The 24,519-nt window shown below is 45.2% G+C and overlaps 2 protein-coding genes across 7 annotated transcripts in view; one reads left to right on the top strand and one right to left on the bottom strand.

Annotated features, from left to right (window-relative positions):
* Positions 1-496: 496 nt before the first annotated feature.
* Positions 497-6,673, bottom strand: slc2a11l (solute carrier family 2 member 11, like). The gene is made up of 12 exons (XM_086135968.1): positions 5,899-6,673; positions 5,671-5,769; positions 5,438-5,598; positions 5,233-5,357; positions 4,942-5,071; positions 3,602-3,750; positions 3,330-3,517; positions 2,199-2,309; positions 1,585-1,686; positions 1,419-1,494; positions 875-1,002; positions 497-796 (listed from the first exon to the last, which is right to left on the bottom strand). The coding sequence occupies exons 1-12, from the start codon at positions 5,935-5,937 to the stop codon at positions 581-583; spliced, it is 1,524 nt and encodes a 507-aa protein (XP_085992094.1). The 5' UTR covers positions 5,938-6,673; the 3' UTR covers positions 497-580.
* Positions 6,674-10,387: 3,714 nt separating this feature from the next.
* The window catches only part of kcnn2 (potassium calcium-activated channel subfamily N member 2), a 23,159-nt gene continuing 9,027 nt past the window's right edge, over positions 10,388-24,519 (top strand). The window contains exons 1-6 of one of the 6 annotated variants that reach the window (XM_086134928.1): positions 11,171-11,313; positions 11,397-11,868; positions 12,178-12,273; positions 22,391-22,809; positions 23,334-23,475; positions 24,475-24,519. The exon at positions 24,475-24,519 is cut by the window's right edge and continues 66 nt beyond it. In XM_086134928.1, coding sequence (XP_085991054.1) covers positions 11,488-11,868; positions 12,178-12,273; positions 22,391-22,809; positions 23,334-23,475; positions 24,475-24,519 — 1,083 coding nt within the window. In that variant the 5' untranslated portion in view covers positions 11,171-11,313; positions 11,397-11,487. Of the gene's footprint in view, positions 11,869-12,177; positions 12,274-22,390; positions 22,810-23,333; positions 23,476-24,474 lie in introns of all 6 variants that reach the window. The other 5 variants (XM_086134927.1, XM_086134925.1, XR_015103494.1 and 2 more) reach the window with 5 other exon arrangements.

Here is a 24,519-nt window from a genome sequence, read left to right as displayed (position 1 = left end):
TGAGAGCGATGCTGCCGTCCAGATTGTCGAGCCGATTGCGTTATCAGACGCGCACACGCACTTGCGCGCTGGGCGCTGCACCCCCTAAGTGAGTTTCCAAATGGGAGTCCTGCACCGCAGAACCAAATTTAAATATACTGCTATAGGTTGTTTCCGTGTAAAGGCTCGTAAATACTAACTTTGAAATTAAAATTTAAGATAAAAAAAGAGTCAAAAGGTAATGTAGTGAACGACGTCCTCTACATTCGTACACGAGTCCATTGTTCCATTTGTAGAGACTGATCAATTGTTTATGTTCTGTTTTTGCTGTAATTGAGTTTGAAGATTGAAATCCAAAGTGTTTTAGACAAAAAGATGACCCCCCCCCCCCAAAAAAGGAGTAATATACAGTATGTGACTTTCAAACATCTAGTATTCATAATAGTGTAAAAAATCTGTCACGTTATGATGTCATTCTCATCACGAGATGAAAAAAACAAACTCGTGTAAGAAAGAATACAGTACCATATTTTAATCTCCCTTGTTTCAACATTATCTTTGAGATTTCAAGTTTTTGCCAGCTGATCTTCACCAGTTCAAGCTAAAATTTGGTCTGGGAAGTTGTACGGACGTCGGGTGGCAGCTCATCCTTCTTTTTCCCCTTCCACCTTCCAGACTTGCTGCGCATCTGGTCAAAGTCGACGGCGATCTCCAGAGCGGTTTTATTCTTCATCTCCGGCACGTTGAAGTACACGTACAGTCCGGTCGTCAAGCACACCAACAGGAATATGACAAAGCTGAAGGAATCGAGGTTCTCCTGGAACGGAAGCGCTTGCGTTGTGCGTGCGTTTGTGATCCCAGTGGGAACTTTGCGCACGTACACGAAGAAGCTCACCACTAAGATGGGGAAGACCATCCCCACGATGAACATTCCAATCCAGTTGATGGTGCAGCCGACAGTGTATGCGCTCGCTTTGAACGCCTGAGTGAAAATAACACCTGGAAGAGGAGCGACTACTCCGCCTGTGAGGCAAGAACACGCGAGTACGAATCATTCAGGCAGGAAATGAGCACAACGGGGTTGCAGCAAGATTTTTGCAGGACCCTTCACAAACATGGATGACATTTAACGGTTAAAAAAAAAAAAAGTATCAACTCCCTTCGACTTCATTTCTTGGAACTAAAATGGCACAAAATGTGGACAAAGCACTCTTTTTGTCTAAAAGAGAGCCCTCACCTCTATTTTAGTTTCATGGGACTAAAATGCAACAAGATGGCAGCCAAGCAATGCTCGGGTCGAAACGAAACTCCTAATTTGACCAAAAATGACCTGACATTTTAACATACTATCACCAAATAATTTATTGGTACACCTTCCCAGTTTATTCTTCTTCTTTTGTCACTTTATTTGTTTGTTCTTATCTCAGCATAAAACTTACCTGGCCCAATGGAAAAACTGAAGAGGAAGATGAAAATGAGGACCATGCTGCAGTACGATGTCCAGGGGATGTAATGCTAGGTGAGAAACAAAGACACGAGTGTCACTTCTCAATTTTGGGGGTGAACGGCTTAGGATGCCGAAATCCGGTCGCTGGCGTGGCTCACCTGCAGATGGAGCGTGATGGTGAGGAGGATGAGCGCAACCGTCATGGCCATATATCCTGTGAAGACCAGCACTTTCTTTCCTGTTCTCTCAATGATCACGAACTGGAGCGTCAACGGTGGAGCAAGGCACAGAGCGAAGTGGACGCATACAGAGTTGAAGTGGAAAGATGATGACACCAAGAGAAACTACCACAAGGTGGGGCTGTAACGACACTTCTGCCTCGCAGTTCCAATTTGTTGTGAGTTTTGGAGTTTTTTTTTAATTTATTTTTTTAAGAAGTTGTAATCTGTTGGCATGAGGATTTGGATTTTTTTTTTAATTATTAATTTATTTATTTTTGAAGAAGAAAATAAAATACACCGACCGGGCCCAGCTCATTGTAGAGTAACATGAGGAGAGCTCCCGCTAATCACGGAAACTAAATTCATTATCATTCAATTCAAGATATCTTTCATTGATACAGCGCTTTCACCACAGCCGCAGCTGGAACAAAGCAAAATAATCCTGACATTTAACAGACATTGTGGTACGTTCCTCCTGCATGCTTTTATCCAAAAATGTCATTAAATGGGCACGACGATATGCGGAAGATTCGTGATCAGGTGGCACTTACGCACACGAGCGAGGACATCATTTCACACATCCCCGTTCCCAAAGTGGCGTATCGGAGCTGGTCTTCGTGAATGCCAGCTGCACGAAACACCTCTTGAGAATAGAAGTACACCTGCGGTTAATCGTAACAATATATGTTTATTTAGTCATACAAACCATTTTATGCAAAATATATGTGTGTGTGTGTGTATATATATATATATATATATATATATATATATATATACAGTATATATAGTTTCTTATGGAATATTTCTGGGCAAAACAGCCAGTTTAGCCATTGACACCAAGTGTTCCTTGAATGATTGCTTGAAATGGCTCAACGTTTAGACAATGACGAGAACAGTAAATCCATTTCCTTGAAATGGAGCGCACAACCCCATCACAGATTGTGGGTATATGAAATTCGCTGGGTATATGTAAAATTTTGATGAGGCAGTGATAGATTTAGATGGTTTCACAGTTCTTACAGCTGAGAAATCATAAGTACAAGATGGCTTGTACTGCATTAGCGTAGCTTAGCAACAGAGACTACCCTGTGTTCTGACGTACATACGTAATTATTCTGGTGACATCGTATGAATGGATCTCCTCCATTAACCGAGGCCCCTCGTATTTATTTAGAAGATGGAGCCCTCATTCCCGGTGTAGTAGGTGGGTGCCCTCTAGTGGCACGTGAGAGCATTGCTGAATCAAATACAAACTAAAATGACTTCAATCAAACGTTGACATGAATTTTGTAGCCATTTACTGTACTTTTCAAGTACTATCCTTGATGTACAATACATTTGCATTCACCATACATCATCTTACTTAAATTTTTTTTAACAAAAACTTCTTTATCATTTTTATTTCACTTGTATGTGCTATAATTTCGAATTGAATCATTCATTTTTTTTTTCATTTTTTGAAAGGCAATATTACTGTCTAAACTATGCATAATGTTACTTTGGTTTATTGTAATACTTTAAGGGAATAAACCCTCTTGAGTTTTGAATGCTACTTGAGCCTACTTTTTTTATTTTAATAATTATTATTTTGTTAAACTTTTATTTGACCAGAAAGTTACCGACTTTGTCGGAGCATGTATCGTGTATCAATATTACTGCTGCAGGGAACGTTGTCGACTCACTGCGTTGATGCCAGAAAGTTGCAGCGATAAGAAGGTCACGATGATGGTGATCAGCTGCCAGCGAATGCTTCTCTCCCGAAACAGCTCCATCACAGAGCGGCTTCGGGTGTTCTGGAGAGTAACTTTCTCCTCCAGCATCTCCTCCACCTCCACGCTGTGGTCCTTGTTACCCCAAAGCCTCGTTAAAGCTAAGTGGCCGCGACGTGACAGAAAAAAATATGACTCGGCGGATGTACCCGGCAAAACCCGTGATCCTAAACGTGCGGTGGCACCTTTTTCGCAAGCCCGTTGGTCGCCTTGGTTGAGCAGCAGAAACTTGGGAGACTCCGGCAAGAAGGGGAGGCTGACCAGCTGAAACAGCGCAGTGAAACCGCTGAAGCCGAGCAGCCAGGGCCATCTGTCCTCTGTGCCAAGTAACTCACTGCGAGGAGAATGGCTATGAAATAGCATCTGAATGCCAACGTGTGATTGTGCAGTCAATGTTTCCAAATGAACCCTTTCCAGGAATTATCCGCCTCCAAACGCATGTCGGCGGGCTACCTTATGGCCTGGTGAAAGCAATCGCAGTCGGTTTTTAGCCAAGGTTATGTTGGTTTTTATTTAGTTTTGACTTTTTTTCTTTTAATCAGTAAGTTTTAGTAATTTTTTATCATTAGTTTGTTCATTTTTATTGTTAGTTTCTTTGCAGTTGTTTTTGCATTCATTTTGAGGCTTAGTAGAGTTTGAACCAAAGCACATCTCCTTACACCCGTTATCACAAGTTTAACACGTTGAGTGTTATTCCAGACCCTGGGCTCACTTTTGTACGACGTGTTAAAAATTAACAAAAATATATATTTTACTGCTACTGTACTTTCTCTCTCGAGGCCAGCAAGGAGACGCTAAAGAATGCTGATATCACAAATCGGATTGACTATTGGAATGTCCTGCTTTCTAATCTTCCCCAAAAGGTTTTTCAAGCGAACAATTATTACGCAACTCGGAGCGGGAACCCTTTCATACACCCTGTAACCTGGTAAGATGATACGCTGTCCACTGTAGTAACCGCTGTCGCTGACGGGGTTAAACTAACCGCATTGGCTCCCTGTTTATTTTATTGTCGTTTTGAAATGTCTTAATGGTCTTTGGTCTTCTTATTTCTTTGAACTGCGTTTGCAGTAAGAACCCTCACAAGTTCTGAGATCCTCTGGCTCCTGCTGCCTTTTTTTGCGGGGTGGAGGGCGGGGGGGGGGGGGGGGGCTCATTCCAAAAATCAGGACACGCACGCTCCTACGAGGCATTTTTGAATTTCACGGCCCTCCTCAAATGTCAATAAAAAGCGACTGGAACAGCTCAAATTGATTTGGGATAATGGGAGGCACATTAAAAGGTGGCAGCTGTGCGTGCTGACCGACTCCCATTCATCATCAGCTTGAATGTGATTGGTCAATTCTGAACGCAGCCGCATTCGTGGTGGTGAGCAACCACATTGCTTCACTTGGTCACCCCTTTTCAAAAAGAGGTTTTTTTTTTTTCCCCCTCAATTGACTTGCACGGGATATAGGGCCCAGTCGTGTTTTGTAATGCCATAAGAGAGGCACCTCTGTTGTCGTCCCTCCGCTGCACGTCTCACCTGAGCCCCAAAAGCTGACCAACGAACTTCCCCATGGCGATAAAAGTGGCAATGGTCACACCCACCATACCCTGCAGGATCTTTGGGGTGCATTCGATGGTGTACAAAGCGTGAGCAGAGAGACTGATTCCTGCAGATGCATAAAAAGGCCGACTCAGTGATTGTGACGTGGAAACCATCTTGAGTTCACCACATATTACGAAAGCATGAAAACCATACTCGATTTTTTATTTATTTTTTGATTCTCTCGGATTTAAGTTAAGCCGTGTGTGCTGCGCTTTTTGGTCTCACCTGCGTTGATGCCGTACAGAAATCGCCCGGCCATGATCATCTCAAAGGACATGGCTCGTTGGCTCAAGAGCATCAGCACAGCGCCAACTATCGCTACCAAATTGTTGAACAACAGACATTTTCTCCTGGGCGGGATGGGCAAACGGAGAACTGCATGAGTGCCAAGTGTATTCGTGACACCGGAAGCTTTCATTTGTACACTAGCCTGCCAACTGTCGAGAGGCACGGAGCTGCCAGGAACGAGCCCAGCAAGCCCCCGATGCAAAAAATGGAGACGGTGAAGGACCAGATGAGTGACACCTGCCAGTCTTGGAGGTAGACCTCGTATCTCTGTATACACGTTTGGTTCACCAGCCCCTTGATGTACTGCAACAGAATCATTGTCTGACTGCCTCACGGCTCGCCATCATCGCTAAGACCCAAACATGTTGGACTTACAGCGGAAGGGGACGTCACGGAAGATATTCCGAATCCGTACTGAAATGTCCCGCCGATCCCCGATATGAAAATGACAACGATCACAAGAGGACAGTCCCACTGCAAAGAAAAAGCAGGGGCTGAAGGCGCGTTTTTTTTTTTTTAGCTTCTTAATATGCAGACTATGAACGCGCGGATTGCACGCTGGCATGCAAAATGGCATCGGGAAAAAAACGAATCGAGTCCTACCAGGAGCGTTAGGTGCTGTAGCATCGTTGGTCTGCTCATGGCTAAACTGATGAATCACTGACATGCTAATCTGGTGTTCCACCTTCATAACGCTTACCAGAAATGATTAACCTTACCTGCAGGCTAAAGACTTCCCATGACAGCGGTGCACATACGGGTATGTGTGAGTGTGTGGTGTTGTATTGCAAGATGATGATTAAGACTTTGGGCAGCCCGAAGCAATGGGTTATTTAACCACCGTCTTCAAATTAAATAAAGATCCAGACAAACTTGCTGCATTCTCATGGACCGCGTCGCATCTACAAACAAAGTCCTTCCGTGATGATCATCTCTTTCCCGAGGCGTTTTGGCAAACCTGGCAACTTTCAAAACAGCCCGTCGCCACAATAATGTTCGACACTTGGCCTGCCCGCGTTTACAGGCGCGTAAATAACAGTCGACTACTCTGCGCTGTTACATACAAGTCAATTTGGAACTGTCGGGGTACTTCATATCAGCCGCCCACGTACAAAACGACGCGCTGTCTTAAATGCTCCCCACGTGCCCGTAACTGCGGCTGAAGCCGTCCTCGAAGCTCCAGGCTCTGCCGAGCGTGCACTTTGAAAGCGGATAAGAGTGGGCTCTCTCTATCTCTCTCTCTCTCTGTCTCCCATCGCCGAATGAAGCCGACATTTCTGCAGCTCCCTAAATAAAACGTGAAGGTATCCAAACGTTATTTACTGCTCAGCGGTGCTGATATGCATCGTAAGATGCTGTTTGACACTCTCCCCGGTGCCGTGTATTTCAAGTCAGCGGTCGAGAAGCAGCTCAGGCTTTGGGAGAGAATGAGGGCAATCTTTTCTGTTTCAGTCGCCCCCTCCGGGTCCAAGGTAATGATTAAACCCATAAAGGGTTTTCATTCTCAGGGATGAGTGACATGGACCCAAAGGACTGGTGAGTAGATAAGTAAAAAGTTCAACTTGTGTGATGCGCAAGTCTCTCTCTTGGCTGTGCTGTACAAAATAGCTCAATTGATGACAGTACTACAATTTGGGGAGGCTCATCGAGACTGTTTTTTTTTTAAAGAGGCTTTGTGGAGCGGGGGGGGGGGGGCACAATATGACTCATTGACAAAAAGGATGATATTTCTGTAATTGTTTTGCGATCATGAAAGTTTTATATATATATTTTTTTAATTATACAGTGCTGAACTTATTTTTACACTTACGACCGTTACAAATGCTACATGCTATTTAAAACTTAAACTTACTTAAAACGTAACTATTTTGAAAACATTTATGATCAGATAAAATCCTAAATTCAGTTTTGGGCCACGGGTTGATCATCTCCTCTGTCGCGCCCATTCTCTGCCTACGTCGCTTCTTGCGAATTAGAATTTAGCAACACATCGGCACAGTTGCCATACATCAAGTGCGACAGTGGATATAAACCCGCAAGTCCAAATCCCACATGGTGCCATCATGGCCTTGAGCGGGACGTTTAAGGCCGATTGACCATAAATCTCCCGCTCAACGTAAATGGCCGTTATGTCAGTTGCAGCGTGACTCCAACCGAGCTGGATTTCAGGCATCGGACACGATATCGAGGAAGAAGTGGTGATAAAATGTGAAAGGATGTTGTTGTTGGGCAGAACACCTTTTGTCACTTGGCTCTGGTTTGCTATGTTCATGTGACGATCCGGGCTGGGCTAGCCATCGGGAGTGGCGGGCAAATGCCCGGTGGGCCGCCATCTTTGTTGGCCTTTGGGGCGCTATTTAATTATTATTTGTACTATCGAATGTTTAAATCTTATAATCAATGTCTATTATTTGTCCTCCAGTGCTTCCAGGTAGTCGCCTTTATAAAAGAAGACCCCGATCACTTCCATTCAAGTCTGCAGATGCCCCAAACCGGAAAGGTATGAGCGCGATAAGTACACAGAGGAGCACCTTTTTTACTTTTTTTTTTTTTTTTTTTTTTTTTTTTTGAGCGGCTGCAGGTGTTAACCATAATGACATTGTGACGCACTTCACTAAGTCGCAAGCGACACTTTCACACTCTCTCGGCCAAACGTTAAACGTCTCATTAAAAACACAAAAAAAAAACCCGCAAGAGCAAATTTGACAGGGGTGACCCTCCTGTCGATTAGTCGGTCATCAGAGTTGGTCGACAAACGTCAGAAGACGTATAGAGAAGTAATGAACTTCATAATCGCTCCCCCGCTAATATGCCCTCCTCCTTTTTCACGTCGCTGTCGCGGTTTTTAATTGATGCTCTTAATCTTAATAGCGATTCTGATCCTCACATCCTGGCTGGCATCTGTCGTTTTAATCATCCCATTCCTTGAAAGCCTTAAAGAGAAGCCCTGAAGCTCAAGAAAAGTTCCGTGCATAGCAAGTGAAAGTAATTACTCCACTTGAACATCATGGGGCTTTTTTTTTTTTTTTCCATCTGAGCAACCTAAATTTGTTCTCCCAATAACAGCGTCGAAATTTGACCAGGCGACTTTGGAGATCAGGCACGATTGGAGCATCTGACAGATGAAGTTAGAATATCCATTTGCATTGGGGCCAAGTGGGGCAGTGACGGCCATCCGGCATTCTGGGCCGTTCTCCTGTAGGATTGGAGTGAAACGATACATCTCCTTGGTTTTTTTTTGTTCCCCCCTACATTTAATGCAGAGGTGACCGCTTGACGGGATGTGATTTATTCGGCTCGATTGACGTTATTTGAATTTTTCCCATCAGCGTGTTTCAAAAGACTAATGAACAGGCGTCTCGGAAGTGATGAAGTGCTTGAAAAAGTGCTTTGGATCGGAACGCGCTACTCTCGGTAAGCCTGGGTCAACGGGTTCTTTCTTGTCCATGGACTGACTGCGACTTTTGTCCAAAAAGAACTTCCAGAAGGAATCAATCGAGGAAACTGTTAACGGTCATGTGTGATCCAAACCAAATTGAAGAAGTTGGGAGGGGGCTAAAGAGAAGCTGACTCTGGAATTATTGTATGTGGGGTGGTGGGATGTTTCATCTTTAATAGCATTTTGCAGCCAGGGGGACAATGATAGGCCCCAGCTCTAAGATACAAAGGCTTTATTTATAACCCCGAATAAAACTTAACTTTCCGGTGGCCCTCTGCAATATCGGAATGGCTTTTCGGGTCATTAACTTTAGATAGACGACACTAAGTAGACATGGTGGGGTCTTACTACAGGAAACCCGCCGCCACTTAGTGTGGGGAGTTCATCAGAAACGCCATGCAGTGCATTCTGGCACATGAAATTTCTATTGCAGGTACTTTTTTTCTGTAGGCAGTTGTCGCAAACACCTTCATCTATCCGTTTCACGATTACGCTTGTACCCGTTAGGCCGGGTCACGGTTGAGCAGATGCCCGTCGTAAGCTGACTGAGCAGCGGCGTGCACCCGGGACTGGTTGGCAGCCAATCGTATGGCACATTTTGACAAAACGATTGCTCACACTCGCGTACGCAACTATGGACCATATCAAGTCATTCACCTCGAGCAAACAAGACGTGACAGAAACATTCCAGGGCTAAAGATACAAACCCCAAATCCAATGGAGTCGCGACCTTATTAAAAAAAAAAAAAAAAAAAAAGACAACAATGCTTTGCAAATCCTTTTCAACCTATATAATTTAATTAATGAATGTAATTTATTGATGTTGCTTGGTCGCATTCATCCATGTTTATTTATTGTATGGCATCAAGGAATTGGTTGATTTATTTATTGTAATAATAAAAACTTGAGCACCCCCCCCCCCCAAAAAATGCCTTCCTCACTCCTATTCTACAGTGTAACTCAAACCACGAACCAAACTATATTTTGATATGTATATTAGTTTCGGCCACAAATTGTATGTGACAGCACCAATTTTCAATTCAATGTACAAGCTGCCTTGAAAAAAATATGGGTGGTTTTGTTTTGACTGTGTCTCGACATCTATAATAGTATGACTTTCAGAAGCATTTTGGGATGGACGGACGGGACGGACGGATGGATGGATGGACGGACGAGACAGACAAGCCAGTTTCCACGCACGCAAAGAGGAAAGTGAGGTGGGCGGTGGTGTCACAGGCTGTGCTGATCCAGCCAATCGGGAGTAAGTGCGCAATGCGATGGTGTGCAGACGAACAGTTTTACGAAAGGGCGCTTCGTGATCAATGAGCGCGTGAGTGGAGAAGTTCGTTCATTGCGTCCACGCTTTCGTCCCTCGGGACGTGGAAGCAACTTAACCGAAGAACCGGAAAATGTCCCACTGGGGAGTGACTCGGCTGCGGTCTCGGTTTATGCAACGGCCCGCAGGCTGCAGCGGTCAAGTCATTCCGGGGGTCCGAGCACGTATCGCCCCCCCCCCCCCCCCGCCACATGCACTGAGCGCGCCTCCCCGCGTGACCAGCGGCCAATCAAATGAATAAAGTCGCCATGGCGTAACTCTCGGAGGCCGGACTAAAGAGAGAACGACAAGAAAATGTTTTCGGGTGTGGAGTTCACGAGGAGCCGAGATGGCTGCTAAAAGACGGGCTGTATTTAGATTTGTAATATAGTTGTTTGATCAAGTACAGCATTTGGTGACCAACTTCAAAAGAGTTGCATAGACAAGGATTTAGGGAGGATTACTAGACGGACAACTGGATGGATAGATAAATATTTGATCGATACATTTTTCGGATGGATGGATTAATATTTCATAGATAAATGGGTGGACGGATAAACAGATGGGTTGGTCGATTGCTAGATGGACATACAGTATTATAATAGAGCGATATAGATTGATTGATTGGTTATACACTCGAACTGCAAAGATACAAAGATAAACGTAGTACTAAAAGCATGATGTGGAGGGGCAATTCGAAAACAAAAGTTGTTTTTTTAAATTGAACTCGAGGGATAACGGGATAGCGATGCGTATTAGATATGTAGACCATATCAAATAAGTAGACAAGTACGCCACCAAACAATATATCCCATGCCCTTTATCTCTCAGAACAGAACTCCTGTACTTAATTTCTATACTGTCGACGTGTATCTCGAGCAGAGCGAATTAACCCGCGGCTGCCAGCGTTTCATGACGTCGAAGCAGTTGTTTTGGTCCTCGTTGCCCAATCGAATGTGCTCTGGTCTCCTACAGGAGCCGAAATGGCTCCGTCCCGGTCCGAGTAGCATACCACCCGTTGCCGGATCCCCGCGGTAGGCGGACTGCTGCTGCTTTAAAAAAAAAAAAAAAAAAGAGCCGTGACATGGGAAGCCCGTTGCAGCTGCGGAACCATTTCTACCAAGCGCAGCGGTCGGATCCGACTCAGTGCCACCGGCACCCCTGCGGACAGCCGCCGCGCTACACCTGCGCCTGCACCGACCACTGCACCTGCCGTGCCCGGGAGAGCTCCGTCCTCCGCGGGACGTCGCCGACATGCGCCGCGGTAACTTTGAGGACATCTTCGGAGACGTTTTCCAGGCGAGGCGTCCGCGACCGGACTCCATCTATTCATGCTACTTCCTCCAGGCATCCCCCCCTTCCTCCTCCTCCTCGTCAGCAGCAGCATCCGCAGCATCCCGGGGCCAGCCGCGCGCACGCCTCCCACCATGAGACGGCCATGAGCAGCTGCAGATACAACGGCGGCGTCCTGCGGCCGCTCAGCCACTTGAGCTCGTCACGCAGGAACGTGCACGAGTTCGATTCCGAATCGCAGCCCCTCTCGGCCGCGGACGCGTCGGACACCTTTGCGATCTCCAAGCCGGAGAGCCACTCGGCCACGCTCATGCCGTACGCGTCCGGGGACGGAGGCGGGGGCTGCGGCCGCGGCGGGGGGAAATCGGGAAAGAAGAAGAACCAGAACATTGGGGAGAAGCTCGGCCACAGGAGGGCCTTGTTTGAGAAGAGGAAGCGGCTCAGCGACTATGCTTTAATCTTTGGGATGTTTGGGATCGTTGTTATGGTGATTGAGACGGAACTCTCCTGGGGAGCCTATGGAAAGGTGTGTATCTTGAAATTTTGGAAACTTTTTTTTTTCTCTTCAAAACATAAAAAGTACACACACAAGCATAGAACTATTGTCGGGGTGTGCTCTGCCCCTCAAAGCCTCATCAGTGGGCTCCAAGGTTAGTTACTCTTACTCAGTTTCCAGAGCAGAAGGCTTCACTATTTTGGAGAGTGCTGAGCCATGTTTTCAAGCTAAACGGCATGTGCTTTCTCAATCAGCAGTCATTTTGATTGACGTGTGTGATGTTTCTCTGTGACCGCCACAGTGTTGTCTTTGGTTTTTAGTGTTGTTGCTCTCTTCTAGGAGTCCCTGTATTCATTAGCTCTAAAATGCCTGATAAGCCTTTCTACGGTCATTCTCCTGGGCCTGATTATCATCTACCATGCAAGAGAGATCCAGGTAATGAAACACACGTTTTTTTTACCCCCCCCCCCCCCGCCCCTACCACCACGCACACACACACACACACACATTCTTTTACATGCTGATGTGTCCAAAGTTGAAAGCAGTTCATACAGGAAAATCACAATTGCTTTAAGAAGTACTATTTTTAGAAATGGAGCATGGCAACTTTTGTAGCGAAAAGATAACTTTCTATAAATAGGCGTTTGACACATTCTTTTACTCAACTGCAGATGGGGCAAGGCATCCATTTGGTCTTTATTTGGAGAACGTCAATTTTAGAAGAATGTTTCTTCTAGTTTGTGTCAAAGTGAAAGTGGAGCTCAAAATAAATTATGGAGGGCAAATCCAAGAGTCAAAGCAGACCGAACCTTGAAAACATAGATGTCAAACTCAAAGCCCGAGGGCCAGATCTGGCCCGTCACATCATTTTATGTGGCCCGCGAAAGCAGAGCAAACGTCAACTTCCATGATGCTTTCTAAAACGTCTACCAAAAATTTAAATTCTCTTGTAATAAATAAGAGAGATATTGGAAGCATTTTCTTGTTACCAAACCCCTTGTGATAGGAACTTAAACAAGAGTTGAACCACTAGTTATTCTTGACTTCTTTACATGGTTTCACTCACAACGCCCCTCCAAGGGAAACTAGAATGTGACTCGTGACAAAAATGAGTTTGACACCCCTTCCTTAAAAGATTGTGTTGCGTCATAATGCACACTTTGATTCGTCTGAGTGCGTTTACATAAGTTGGTGCTGCTGTTTTGGTTTGCATGTTGGCATGTTCTCAGCGGGTAACTCTCGAACGATTCCGTCGAAACAGTCGTGTCCAAGCGCTGACATAACTACATTTAATACTATTGTCTTCCTCATGGGACAATTAAGGCTTAGGTTCAGGCAAGCGTCTCACCTTAAAACGCTTCATTGTCATATTTTTGGTGGCAGTCTTGTGTTTTTAGAACCGACAAGCCTCTGGGGCATATCTGTCATCGGGAATGTCCCATCAGTAAAATGTCTCATTGTGAACCTTTCTTTGATGAGCGAGGCTAGAAATGCACATTAGCATATTTTGATGTGGTTCCATTTACACCCCCCCCCCCATAGCTGTTGAATTAGAGACCTTACGTTGGCATTCAAGTAGCACATTCGTTGTTTGTCTCCTTTCAGCCTTTCCAGGTTATACATGTCCATTATTCCATTCATAAATGAGGCCTCTCTGAACTTTTCTTTCCACGCGGCGCAGGGGTGGGGCGGATTTATTAGTGATTGACGTCGTGCCGCCATGAATTCTTCATTCTAGCGGGTTTCCATTACTCGCCTCTAACAGGTTGCCTTGACTTTTTGGCGGCGCCTCAGCGCACATTAATTGGCTCCCGTCCCCGTAAACGCTTTCGGTGCGCGTGCATCTGGAATGTGTTGGAGAGTCTTCGACGTTGTTATTAGTGCAAATTTTTGTCGTCGCACGCGGAAGTGTACCGATAAATATTGTAAGCGTGTCCACCTTGGCATCCGATTAATCTTCAACTTAATCCAAGATATTCTTTCCACACATGCGGTTGCTGCTTGTTTATTGCAATTTCAGTTTCACTTCATGAGGCACACCTGCACATCGCCTCAGATCGAAAATACACGCCTTGACGAAGATAATAGTTTTGACTGACACTTTCCGAGGGGGTTTTATTTAGCATTTTGCGCATTGCATGGTCGTAACATTTTGCCGGGCTAAACTGGAATAGCGCTTGTGCAAAACAGTCTTAAATTTGCATCAGTCCCATCTTGTGGGCCGTTCCTATGTCGATGTCCGTTCCCTGCACATGCCTTCATTTTACCATTTCATGAATGATTTACTTTTTAAGGGGGTGGGGGGTGGGGGGGGGGTGCTCTATCATGCAATGTTAATAGAAGTAAACATTCCAAATGCTGGATCCCGACGTTTATCCACCACGGCAAGATTTTCAGAGTTTGTCCTTTGACCTGCAAATTTTGAGCAACGTGCTTTTGCATAATTCTGCTCCCGGACGGAGATTAAAAACGTGGAATAAATCATCCGCGAATCAAAATACAAAAATACCTCTCGGTCGATTACAGTGCGAAAGCTTCCTTTTATTGAACAAACTACCTCTGTGACTTTGATGGTGTACGCCGCCTCACTTTTTCAATTCAAAATAATTGAATATGCTCCAGTTTTCCTTTTTTTTGACCATCATTTCACACAAAGAAAGAACAAATAGCACACTGAGCCTTTACATCACAAATGTTGGAAATTGCAATGGAAAATGTGATTTCTTGACAACGTGCATTATTGCTGTCATCCGTATTTAGAGTCGAGGGGCGTCTCCAAGCTGCTTTTTGGTTGCCGGCTGATGAAAACAGTCATTTTCGGCCCCCCTGCAATGAAATCCATTATGCATGCACGTCCCTGTGCATTCCCAGATGTCCGTCACACACCGAGCCATCACAAGTCGCCGCTATGAAACGTTTCACCACTCCAAGCCACCTGAAAACGGATTCACTCGTCAAGCTCGGCAAATATGGCCGCCGCTCGTTTATCTACTTTCCAACAACGGCAAATGTTTCTGCTCGCCGAAACAAAGGTCACGGCGGACAGGGGGTGGATGCGGCCTACCCGCTGTCACGGGAATTAGTTTGAAAGGCGTCTGCCGTGCTCAGGTGGCTTCCAGAATGTGCGTGCAAAGCGTATCATCACAAAAAAAAAAGAGGCGGGGTTTCCGCGAACGAGGTCGGTGTCATCATCAGCGATCGCTCTCATGCGAAATCCCGCTTTTCCCCGATGCTGATGTTCGGCCCTATTTTTAGTCCTCCTTGAAGTGTTAGCGGATGATCAAGTTGCCTCGATTCCTCTTGTTGACACGTGGCCGTCCGCCAAAGGAATTTTTAGACCTTTTTACTTGAGATGCGGTTGCTGTGTTGGCAGGCGGCGACTTAGCGTACTGGCGGAGATTGCGTTGCGTCTCTCCCGACTTTGATTTGTCATTGTCAGCGTGCGGGCGTCAGCCTGCTTTGAGATGGTCAGCGTGTTCACCTGCCTTTCCTCGAAGGAGGGAAGTGATAAGTTCCCGTTTTTTTTTTTTTTTTTTTTTTTAACGCTCACATCAAAGGGCTTTTAATTTTCTTTGGCCAAGGGCCGTTTGTGTTCGGGCTTACATCGCAATGCTTTGTGGTGGTAGTACTGCTGAGGTTTCTGCAATGTGGACTATCTCTAAATTCTTTGGGGGGCTCATGTGCCCTTGATTTGACTTTTGAAATTTGCATCGTATAATTTCACAAACAAAGCAGCGAGAGAAAGGGCACCTTCGGAAATTGGTGATTGGAGTTTGTCACATCCATTTGGGGCAATGTCGTTGCAACTGGCGTTGTCATTGTTTTGGAGTTTTCATCATTGAATAGATACTTTTACTTTGAAAGTCTTTATTTATTTGTAGAGAAAATCAAAGGACTTTTTTGTTTTTTTGGGGCGGGGCAATGTCACAGATTGACACAGTAGGTTGGCAACTTGGGGCTCTTTTGCTCCAGTCAACAGAAAATCCGTTAACGCCGCAGAAACTGTTTGAATGAAAAACACTTCTGCAACCGAAATATAAACGGTTGTGAAGGGTCCCGTCATGAATTTTCTTGACTGAACTTGAGATTTGAGGCTGGAGTCGGGTGACTCAATGGGCTGCTGACCTCAATGTTTTCTCAGAACATGCAAGCTTTTGGGGCAGACGTACTTCTTTGCCTCCCGCCCGGAACCCGAAAGATGATTTATTGATGGTGTCCTCCACACCGTGCTCTGCATGGGCAATGTGAACATGCGGGGCATTTGGGTTTACCTCAAGTGTGCATCCTGGCTCCAACGATAAAGGAAGGGAGATTTATTCAGGTGCTTACTTTGCTTGATTAAAAATACTTTATTTGCATGCATGAAACTTGATTTCAGAATGGTCGGAAAAATAAATGAAAAATTGGAAGGTGAACATGCGACAGTTTCAGATTTACACAGCAAAGTGGCCCCTTAGTGGCTCGCTTCGATATCATAAATAAAGCATCGTATGAATGTCTAATTGGGCCGAACCTCTCAACTTTGTTCGCTAATGAAATTGAGCGATTTCATTGTGGATCGCCAGATATATGTTTCCCACCCGACATTACACAGATTAAATATTGAGCCGGACTCCATTAGTTATATGGAGCGTGGCGAAGGCGGGTAACCAGCTCAGCCTAGCGGAGCTGGTGAGCTCTCCCTCAGGTAACCAAAAACCAAAACCTTCACAATAGACTATAATGGCGCTCACTAGCTCATTCAGTACCAGCCAATTCTAGACCAAGTCTGAAAAGACGTTTAAATACGTCTTTGGGAGTGAATAAGCTACATGCCAGACCTCTATTGAGGTTGCGCTAAACATGAGTGTGAATGGTATTTTGTACAGTATGTGCCCTGTGATTGTCCGTCAACCAGTCCAAAGGCTAAGCTAGGTCGGGATATAGAATATGGATGGATGGTCTCATTTGGGCAATTTCAGCGATGGCTGGCACGCGCTCGACACGAATGGGGAAAAATGTGTCCGTTCAAGAGTCGATTATCTCAATATCATGAATCGTGACTTGCGGGATGAATTTGGACTCGTTCCTTGCCCTTTACGGGCCACAGCAGCAATATTTCTGTAAAGCGCTGATTTCCGACACGTTTCTTTGTCCTGGTAGAAACATGACGACGTAAACGATTTGCAGACATGCTGGATGTGTTGACTGGCCCTTTAAATGAATCCGCACCGGAGCCTTTCTAAATGAAGCTGCGGCATATGGCCTTCACGCAATTCATCTGGTCTGTGTTCATTGCAGCTTGAAAACAATTATTTTCTTTCTTTCTCCTGCTCAAGTTGATGAGTTTTATATCAGCTACACCATTGCAGGCGAACACGCTCTATGACTATTTTTTTCCCTTTAAAAAAAAAACAAAAAAACCCCCATTAATTATTCTGTTGATGTGTGCAGTTACTTCCAGCCCGTACACAAAAACATGAATACGTGATTTCCCGGTGTTTCCTCACGCCACATCAGATTTTTTTTTCGAGAGGGTCGCATTAGAATTTAATCAGGAAATGGTTCCAGAGGACGCGCACGCTATATTGTTCTTAGTTTATAAATGGACTGCTTAGTTCTTGCAAAATGTTCAACAAACATTGTGGACATGCTATAAAACATGAGTGTTAAAAAAAAAGTTTGGCTAACGCGCTAATGTTTGTTGATTTGGCAAAGTGAATATCTTTGGAACTAAATAAAACACTTTAAAGATATTCCAGCCTGGCTATGATGACCCGTCTTAAAACACGTTATGCTTTAAAACACAAGATGAGATCGGCCGGCTTGTTAAAGAGCAAAAAGTGTTTCAGGTCTGCCACGAATTATCACAACTAAATTCAACATAATAGCGAGATGGATTTCGAAGGATTCGTTTGTATTTGTTTCTGTGACATCATCATTTATTTCGACGGGACTTTCTTTCATCACATTTGACGACAACAAATCTTACCTACATTAGAAGTTCGACTGAGCTCACAGGCAAAAAAAAAAAAGAAAAAACTTTGCTTCCAACATGACAACGGGCATCCGTTTTAGTCTTTGTCTGCATGCTTTATCGCTTTGTACGTATCCGAGTGTCAGAACTGTTGTCCTTGCGCCACCGTTGAATGCTTGACGCCCTGCGTTAAAGGGCCCTTGCGGATTGTATTTCAGGTCAACCATTACCCTAATTGCTTCCAGCCGCTCCGTAGGCTCTCCTTCGCCAACCGGGGTCTAAATGTTTAATTACATTGTTTTGAGGTAACGAGCTCTGTAAACGCTTCGCACAGGGAGGGACGTGTGTTGTTTAAAATGTAAAATAAAACGCGGCTTGAGAGCCTCGTCGGAAACGATACATTTGCGCTAGTGTAAAGAAAGTAGGAGGCGGGAAGCTGGAGGCCGGCCGCCGTTTCGGGGTGTGTGTTCGTGTGTTTGTGTGTGGACTTTACATGGGGCCGGCTGGGCAGGTTCGAGTTACATACTTCTCGGACCGATGCCTGCTTGTCGAAAGAGTTGGGTGTCACTCCGCCGATATGAACAACGACCACTGAAAATTTAATTGACGTGTCTTCGTGTGTTTAGGAGGAAACGGATTGTGGCTTTTAAATAATTCTACAGGAGTCGGCCAGCCTTTGTGGGGCCACTCCGGGGAACTTGTAGCCTGGTCGGTTCTCGTCGAATCATACAAAACAGCTTTTGACGTGTGTTGATGCAAGGCAGGCGGCGGCACAACCACGATGCCTTGAGGTGCGTTCACGTGTATCCTCTAGTGGGGAAAAATGGCATGACAGCATATTATTGAATTATCCTACACTTATTTGTTTTTGTCCTTAGCTTGAAAAATGACAAAAGGGGCTTCCAATTTCACAACGGGGGCGAAAAGACGATTCAGCAATTTAAATTTTATCCCTGCTAAATTTACAATCTAGGTCAGTGATCCCATTAGGCCTCCAAGACTGTTTTCACCTCCATGGGGAGGAATCTCAAATTGGACTAAATGGAAACTTGCTGGCAAGCTTCCGACGCGAGCTTGCGGTGAGTGTTCCCTACGATGGGTATGACCGTATCCGCAAACTCAAGTCTACTGTTCCGACCTCTTTTCAACACATTTCACGTGTGATTATAATGAAGGCTGAGTGGCATAACTCAAAGCAGTTTTAAGTTTGTTTATGGAGGCCGACTTGGCTCGACTAAGGCCTGCAGTTGTAAATTAGCAAAAAGCTATAAAGTCTTTCTGCGGCACCTCAGTTTCCTGACCTGTCTTTGAACTATGGTAAATTGCAATGTCCCTATCAATTAAATGAAGGGAGTAAAATACAAACGAAGTGGCGAGCCAGCAAAACAGAGGAGCCAGATTCTTAAACCTTGTCGTTACACGTTCAAGCTAGCAAAAAGACATGATGCAAAGAAAGGGACATGGCATCTTTCCGTCTTTTATTTATTTATTTATTTAATGGGTTTGCTGCTTGGTGAAAGGGCAAGTTGGGAGTCAACATGTCAAATTCCCACCGATGGAGGGGGTGTCAGAGTTATATCAGGAGTGGACAACGCCTGTGCGTGTGAGGGAATTGTGTAATGCAGTAGAGGTATGAAGTCAAGTATTTTTAACATCACATCAAACGCTGTCAGTGACAGTGTCACGCATCTGATTGCAGGACTCTTTGTCGCATAAAAACTGGCGCATCTTTGTTTTCGGGCCAGGGCGAGTTTAGTTTTGTTCGGGTCTTTGGCACGCCACATTGTGCCTCCCTGGACTTTATGGCAGATTGACGCCATTTTCTATTTCAGGCCCGTCTACTCGTGACAGAAAGTAGAGTTGATTTTAGACCAGGTGGAATCAGGTCTAAGTTGTGGCGCGGGTTGTGTAACGCGAATTTGGTGGATTTTATCCAGACGCAGGCAGGCAGATTCTACCTGCCACTGATGTCAAGTCAAGTCAAGTCAAGTCAACAGTATTTATAGAGCACTTTCAAACAGCCATCGCTGCATACAAAGTGCTGTACATGGAGCAATTTAACATGCACAATAAACAAATAAATAAATAGATGTGTGTGGTGGATGTCGTTATATTTCATTCATAAATAAGACATCATCGTGCATTGAACCCTCTAAATCATTGTTGAAATCAATTAATTGAGGTCATTTTTGTTATTCATAAATTCTAAAATTAAATTCACATCATTCTTATTTCTTAAAAAAATGTTTAACACCAGACTTACCCGCTGCACAATGTGTATGTATGTGTCACAAACAGACACACGATCGGGGGTGGAAAGTACATCATCCGCAGTTCCATGTATACCATGCACCTCGCCTGCGCCGAATTTGAAAGGAATAAGAGGAGCCGCTTGAATTGGGCGGGAATCAAATCGGCCGTGTTCACACCCACTACGGCGCCCCTCCATGAAAATACCAAAACAAAGAAAACTCCACCCATGTGCACAGTTAACTGCATTTTGTGCTAGTTGCGAAAAATAGAGCTCCTAATACGTATGCTGGCGACTGACCGCATCCAATTTATCACACGCATGTTTTTTTTCTCCCTTCAAGAAAAGCTTCTACTTCGCATGGCAAAAACAACATACCGGGAACCGCCCTTTATGCTTGCTGACGGATACATGTTATGAAATATCTGCTAGCAGTCCAGACGGCTTGCACATATAGGCAGGGGAGGACCTTAATGGGACCTCCGATGGGAATGGCAAGGAAAATCAATTTGACAAACGTTTGCGGAAGCCAACGCAGTTTGATGGGCTTTAATATGCAACAGGGAGAGTTCCGGATCATGTTTAAACGAGATGAGAGCACCCTGATCGGACTGCTGCCGTTAGTTCAGGTTGAATACACTCTTATCTTCTCAGATCGCTGTAAATTGCGCAGAAAATGATGAAGAGTAGGGCGGAGGGCGGAGGGCGGAGGGACCTTCGTCGGAACATGCGTGTGCGTGTGTGTGTGTGTGTGTGTTTGGTGGAGTGATGAAGGGTGTTAAATTACAGCCACCTTCAAGTCCCCAGAGAGATGACTTCAACGGTGGTCACTGGCACCCTCCACTCGGAGGCGAGAGGTTTTAATGTGGCGGCAGCAGATGTTCGCATCAGTGCAACTGGGTGCGCAGCTGAAAATGCTGACTGCACGCTGCTAATCTTGCACCTTTTTCTGCTCCTGTTTTATTCAAAGACTCCAAGCGGTGAGAGAAATTACAGAAGTGGAAGAATGAGAAAAGCGCCAACGGCGTCAGAAACGCACGTGCATGCATTTATTGCATTTTGAGTAGCAAACGCCACGGCCCAAAAGTGCTTGAAATCCTTTCGCGTCAATGGTGCCAATAAGAAAACATGATTTAAATGTTCAGGAATTCTTGTTCAGGACACAGGGTGGAGATATTTATTACAGCATGACACTCGGCTCTCCCGCAGCGTTTTCCCCACGTCGCTGGGTCGTGCATAAAAGGCGTAAATGGTGGAAGAATAAAAGGTGCTGGTTGCGCAGTATACTGACTGCATTTTGAGTGCAAACACCGCCGCCCAAAGTGCTTTAAATCTTTTCACATTAACATGAGAAAATGAGCAAGAGCGGCTTAAATTTGCAGTCTAATCAAGTCACGATATTTGACCGCTACGCATGGACCGAAGCCGATCTCTGCCACGAGAATTACGATTGTAAACGTACGTTATATTATTCTTATCATTTTATGTTTGAGCATCGTATTATTTCATGTTAAGATGACCTAAAATTACATTCTGTTGTTTAATAATTGCTTCGACGTGTTTTTTTTTTATGTCGATAGCTTCTGATTGGCTGAAGAAAAGGAAAGCGGGAAGTGATTCAGTTGGCGAGAAGAGTGCGGGTTTTTTTTCCGATCGTAGCTGCGCTGCAGACGTTTAGAAATAAAGCTGCGTTCAAACGGGGTCCATCTCTCTCTTAAAGTTCGAGCCATCCATTCATAAACAACCAACCCCTCAACTTACACGATAACGACAATGTACGCGTACCGTTAAGACACCACCTTCCTGTAACGAGTGACTGTCATGCAAAAACCGCCTTGTTTTGTTTTTGCATTTATCTTCGCTTCCTTTTATCGCAGCCTTCCCTGACTGTTGGCTCACATTTTTTATAGGGTTGCAGATTGTCAGAGTGAAATGCTGTAAGCCGTTTTATTGATCATCAAGCCGGCGCGCGATTTCTTGACGGAAGGACTTTTTGATTCCCGTTCCTTGTAATACACCCGCGTTTGTTTTTCTTTCATATGTACGCACGCGTCGATGTTAGATCGATATGTAATTTATTCGCTTCAGCGAGACTTCTGGGGAGGAAGTTTCTAATTTGGGTTTTGACCCGAAACAATATCGGATGTTGCGCATACACATAATCAATTGGCACCTCCGTAATGACTTGGACGCAATCGGAAATCAGAGCGTTTTGAGTCATGCCAGTTGAGAAATGGACTTAAATGACCCGTGGCCCATTAGTGACATACTGTTTAGAAGCTTGAATGATTTCCTGTTGCCCGGCGTTGTCACATCGATGAAAACGTCGGCCGCTCTGCTCGCAGTTATTTATGGTGGACAACGCGGCCGACGACTGGAGGATAGCCATGACGTACGAGCGCATCTTCTTCATCTGCCTGGAAATCCTGGTGTGCGCCATCCACCCCATCCCGGGCAACTACACCTTCACCTGGAACGCCCGTCTGGCCTACTCCTACGTGCCGTCCCAGGCGGACGCCGACGTGGACATCATCCTGTCCATCCCCATGTTCCTGCGGCTGTACCTCATCGCCCGCGTCATGCTGCTGCACAGCAAGCTCTTCACGGACGCCTCGTCTCGCAGCATCGGGGCGCTCAACAAGATCAACTTCAACACGCGCTTCGTCATGAAGACCCTCATGACCATCTGCCCCGGGACGGTGCTGCTGGTCTTCACCATCTCGCTGTGGATCATCGCGGCGTGGACCGTGAGAGCTTGCGAGAGGTGCCTGGATCCATGTGTTTTTTTTTTTTTTCCCCCTTCTCCTCACGCAATGCTGCGCCTCTCAGCATCAAACATAGATAAGGCACAAAAATAGATCATCTCCAAGAGCTCAATTAGCATCCAGCTACAAAGTGCGCTTGAATTCGTCAGGTCAAACAACATCCGTTCTGGGATGCTCGATACTTAACCTCTGGTTTGTTTGATTAAAAGATATGCGCTCGGAGAGGCTAACCGGTGTAGCAAATTCATGACTGAATGGAAATGTATTCATTTCAAGGCACAAATAGTTTGTTAACTGTCACACCAGTGTAAAATTAAGCGTAACTCCGCCTCTCTCTCTCAAACTCCCTCGCGAGGACAAGCGTGCTCGAAAAAGGGACGCAGTTATCGTGACTTAATCCAGATTCTTGACACATTCGGTCCTCAATTTACTTTGGATGTAGGTTCAATTCCGAGCGTGAAACGCGGAATGCCACGGAATGTCCCAGCGTAAGGAAGGCTGTCGCGTTCGTTGTTGCTTGCAGGTACCACGACCAACAGGATACCAACAGCAACTTTCTCGGGGCCATGTGGTTGATCTCCATCACCTTTCTTACAATCGGATACGGAGACATGGTCCCAAATACGTACTGCGGGAAAGGAGTCTGCCTCCTGACTGGCATTATGGTGAGCAGATTGTCATTACGTTGACCGATGATGCAATACCCGGAGAGCTTGGGGACAGCTGGAAATTACATCCGCCGGAAGTGGAAAATCAAAGAAAATCAAGAATTGCTTTTTCACCCCCCCACCCCCAACATCTGCACAATTCTGGAGTCTGTGGGGAAACGTTGTCCATTCATCCCGAACAACATTTGTGAGGTCAGAGCCAGGGACGGACTCTGTTCTAGTTCATCCCAAAGGTGTTTGGTGATTTAAGTTCTTCCACGCCGAGTCCATCCAAGCATGCTTTTATGGATCTTGCTTTGGGCAGCGGGGAGCAGAAAAGTGCCTCCCTCTAACAAATTTAGACGCCTCCATTGCTGAGAATGATCAATTCAGCAGGCTGGCCCAAGCCTTGATTGATTTCATCGCCTATTACGCTTTCGTCCATATGTTGTTAAATTTATACTACTTACGCCAGCTATTCCTTTTACGTGTACTAGAATGTTGGCTATCATGGAAAATACCCATACAAATGTTAGCGGTAGACTACATCAACTACCACATCCACTACTACTGCATCTACTCGTAAAACAACAACATCTTGTCGTTTAGTCTCTTTTTTTTAATTTTATTCTTATATTTGGTCATAATTGCTTGATGAATTGGTTTTGGCATGTTGAATAAATCAGTGGCCCTTAGATCCTTCAGTTTTCCTTTATGTGGCCCTCGGAGGAAAAGTTTGCACACCCCTGTCCTGCTTCCTGTTACATTTACTGCAGCTACTTGACGACTACAGACCAGCCATCTTTTTTTTTTTTTTTTTTTTTTTAATCCTCAAAATGCTCTACCACCACCCTCAACGTCCGCCCAACACGACTGCGCCCCTCCATTTGCCTTTCTAAACCCGCACGAAACAATCCGGAGTGTCCAATGGGATTCGCATGATATTCGCGACATTGTCAGCTATTGAAATGAAAATAACTTGCATATAAAAATGGCGCTCGACTGCTTATTTCCCAGGGCGCGGGTTGCACCGCATTGGTGGTGGCTGTGGTGGCCAAGAAG

The sequence above is a fragment of the Hippocampus guttulatus genome, chromosome 17 (genome assembly GCF_054856545.1).
Source record: "Hippocampus guttulatus isolate MCC_2025c chromosome 17, RoL_Hgut_1.0, whole genome shotgun sequence".
Taxonomy (NCBI): domain Eukaryota; kingdom Metazoa; phylum Chordata; class Actinopteri; order Syngnathiformes; family Syngnathidae; genus Hippocampus; species Hippocampus guttulatus.
The sequence above is the reverse complement of the archived record's forward strand: the minus strand, read 5'-3'. Positions and strand labels throughout refer to the sequence as shown.